General features: G+C 57.4%; 1 protein-coding gene across 1 annotated transcript; it reads right to left on the bottom strand.

Moving 5' to 3' along the window:
- Window positions 1-229: 229 nt before the first annotated feature.
- On the bottom strand, window positions 230-2,358 carry LOC125533834 (aluminum-activated malate transporter 10). The gene is made up of 3 exons (XM_048697171.2): window positions 1,861-2,358; window positions 1,594-1,734; window positions 230-1,509 (listed from the first exon to the last, which is right to left on the bottom strand). Exons 1-3 carry the CDS (start codon window positions 2,213-2,215, stop codon window positions 572-574), a joined length of 1,434 nt encoding a protein of 477 aa, XP_048553128.1. The 5' UTR covers window positions 2,216-2,358; the 3' UTR covers window positions 230-571.
- Window positions 2,359-3,217: the final 859 nt, after the last annotated feature.

Raw genomic sequence — 3,217 nt, 5'->3', positions numbered from 1 at the left:
CGAGCTCCCCCATTGTCATATTTGTCATGAAATTTTGCATGCACATAGAAAACTTGTTCATTTTTATGTACAAAACTTTCAGTTTTTTTTGCTATTTTATTTGAATTTACTGGCGATTTTTCAGGTGTATACGATGATGTGGAGATTTTTGCTCAATTACTGGCATCTCCGCTATAGAAATAAACAGAGATATTTAGAAGAAAAAGTCCATAACGACGTGTAGATTTTCATAAGCACATTGTAATCACTCTGTATTGTAGATGTCCTAAACACTTACTGAATTACTGCAGGTAGATTTTTTTTGGGAGGGGACTTATTATGCACGTACTAAATGACCTGGGCCAAGTGTTCACGTGTTTTTTTATTCGCCACTGATCTAATTCGGCCACTCTGTCACCGCTGGAGATCAATCGGGATTGAAATGACACATGCTGCGAGCAGGAATAATCAGATAAAGAATGATGTGTCAGCTCACTCGAACGCCATCGTGGAACCAGTTTAATCTGCCCGGCTCCACTCATCTGGCTGGGATCAATTCCGACCTGCATCCTGATCCGATTAATAATCCTGCTCAGTGTGCTTCCTCGTCCGAGTCTGGATTGATCGCTTTGGTTTCGGTTTCTGAAGCTTCAGGTTTCGCGTCCGCTGATCTGAAGGCGGCGAGGCTCGCGAGCGTGTCGACCGCGTCCACGACGCCCTCCACCCTGGTGGACACCTCTATCAGCAGCGAAGTGACCGTGAAGAGCTGCACGGCGTCGATCACCGTCGCAGGCGACTCCTCGGCCAGCTTGGACGGGAGCTCCCTCAGGTCGCTCTGGAGCTCCTGCACGGCGGTGTTCATGTCGGCCACGGCGAACTCGAGGCTCCACGACGTAGTCATTGCGCTGACGGAGCTCGCGGCCTCCCCGAGCACCCGCGCGCACCGCGCCGCCACCGTCGTGCAGCCGTCGGCGAGGTGCCGCTTGACGTGCTCGGGCGCCTGGATCTCTGAGCGGACGCACCCGCTCAGGGCCTCCACGCAGTAGGCGCAGTGCCGCATGGCGGCGCCGACGTTTTTGTACTGCTCGTACGGGTGGCGGAAGCCGAACCTGCCGTGCGCGGGCTCCCACCGCGCCAGGTTGGCCTGCGAGTCCTCGGACGCCTTGGAGTTGAGCACGCACTTGTACCCGTCCGCCCCGGCGGACGGCGGCTGCTGCTTGCCGTCCGCCTGCTCCGCGAAGTAGTCCTCGACGCAGGCCTCCACGGCGCCGGCGAGCTTATCCATGTTGCGCACGGTGAGGCGGTGCAGCTCCTGCCCCGCCCACACGGGGCAGATGAGCACGCAGACGGAGAGGCACATGAAGACGCCGATGCCGATGGTGCACACCCGCTGCTGCGCCATCGCCAGGAGCGCCTCCACGCGGTACCCCGACACGGCCACCAGGCTGTACGTCAGGATGAAGATGGTGACGCCGTAGTCGAACCGCGCCTTCACCGTGGGTATGAACCGCGAGAACGTCGCCATGGAAGCTGCACGCACGGAACGCGTAGCAAGACCGTTAGCTAGGGCGCACACGATACGCGATTCATGTACAGGCACGCGTGGATAATTACCGAGCAGGAAAACCGAGCCACTGCGGATGAACGGCTCGAACTCGTGGCCGGCGTTGGCCGCGATCCAGTGGACGCCGAGCGCGATCGCGCCGGCGCTGACCGTCGCGGCGGCTCGGTTGAACCCCTTGTACACACAGCCACCTGCACGTGCATGCATGAGAGGTCAGCATCAGAAAGCCAATCGAAGTACGTACGTTGACTACAACATAGTACGTACATTCTTCTGCTAGATGTAACGTGCGAGGGTGTATAAGTACGACGACTTACCAACGGTGTACTCGAAGATCACGACGACCGTCATGATGGCCCACATGGCGGCGCCGCCAACGCCGTCGTACAGGGGCCTGGTGTAGTAGAACACCGAGACCAGCGCGAGCGCGAGGCCCACCTTGAGGCCGTGCACCGCCCGCCGGGGATCGTCGGCGCCGATCTTCCATATCCGCTTGGCGAAGCCGGACACCTTCTCCCCGAGCACGACCACACAAGAAACCATCCACGCCCATGCCCGCGCGGCTAGGCAGGCCTCGTGCTCCAGCGTCACCGACGCGCCCTCCGGCACCGTCACCCGCCATTCTGGGACGCCGCCATTCTTTCCATCCCTCGTCACCGCGGCCATCTCCATGTCTCACTGCGCTGTGATCTCTGGCTATGAAGGTGATTGGCCGGCGTGCGGGTAGTTGACCTCTGCTCGTAGGAAGGAGCTAGCTGAAGGGTGAGGAGACCAACCACCAGGAGTTGGCCCGGATACGAGAAAGGAATGATAGGTAGCTGGTGATCCTTGCTCCTGTCCTGGAATGTATGTCACCTATATATAGAGAGTGGAGAGGGCGAAAATGGACGAGTGGACATGGTGCCACGCGAATGATGTTAGGCCACGCTCGCTGTGAGGGTGGACATCAAGGCTGACCGAACCGGGCGCACAAGTGCTGTACCTTCCATGCAAACGTATGCTTGCTTTGTGAAAGAAGACCGCGCACCATTATTATTTTTCGGCGGGAAAAGCTGGAGCTCTGTTGCATGCCTGCACATGCACTATGGGAGAAAAAAAAATACAGTTACAAATTAGTACTCCACGGTAGAGACATCAGCAGGCAGCAAAGAATGAAGCTACCGCTAAAAACAGGTTAGATACAGACGGGCAGGGTGCCCGAACGGCCTCCTATGCAACGGAAATACCGTATAATACACACCTCGTGCTAAATTCGAATACGCGTGTGCACCGCTTCCTCCGTACGTGTGTGCAACCTGCGACGAGGATGTCATGCATGCATGCATGCAAGCATGCGGTCCACAGCGGCCGGCCGTTCGGGAAGTTGGATGTTTGGGAAGTTGGGAGTCTTCCGCAGAGCGGCGCGGACGTCAGATGTTCAGCGGTTTCAGGCACCTGGTGGGAAACGCGGAGACCCTGTCGGCTGTCGCAAGCAGCCAACGATCCGCCGAGCGCGCTGCGCCGTCGATCGCTATTCGCTAGTACGCCTCTTCATTACGCTACAAATTTTGGTTCAGAGAAGCCCACGGAACCGGCGATCGTACGCGCTCGCCGAGCCGGCAAGGCTCGAAAGGAAAATGCAGTCGATTTATGCGAGGACCAGAAAGGACGATGTGCCGTCGTTCCCATTCCGTT

Source organism: Triticum urartu, chromosome 2A, assembly GCF_056163025.1.
Source record: "Triticum urartu cultivar PI428250 chromosome 2A, HENAU_Tu73, whole genome shotgun sequence".
In the NCBI taxonomy this organism is placed as follows: Eukaryota; Viridiplantae; Streptophyta; class Magnoliopsida; order Poales; family Poaceae; genus Triticum; species Triticum urartu.
Note: the sequence above shows the minus strand (reverse complement) of the source record. Positions and strands in the feature narration are given on the sequence as shown.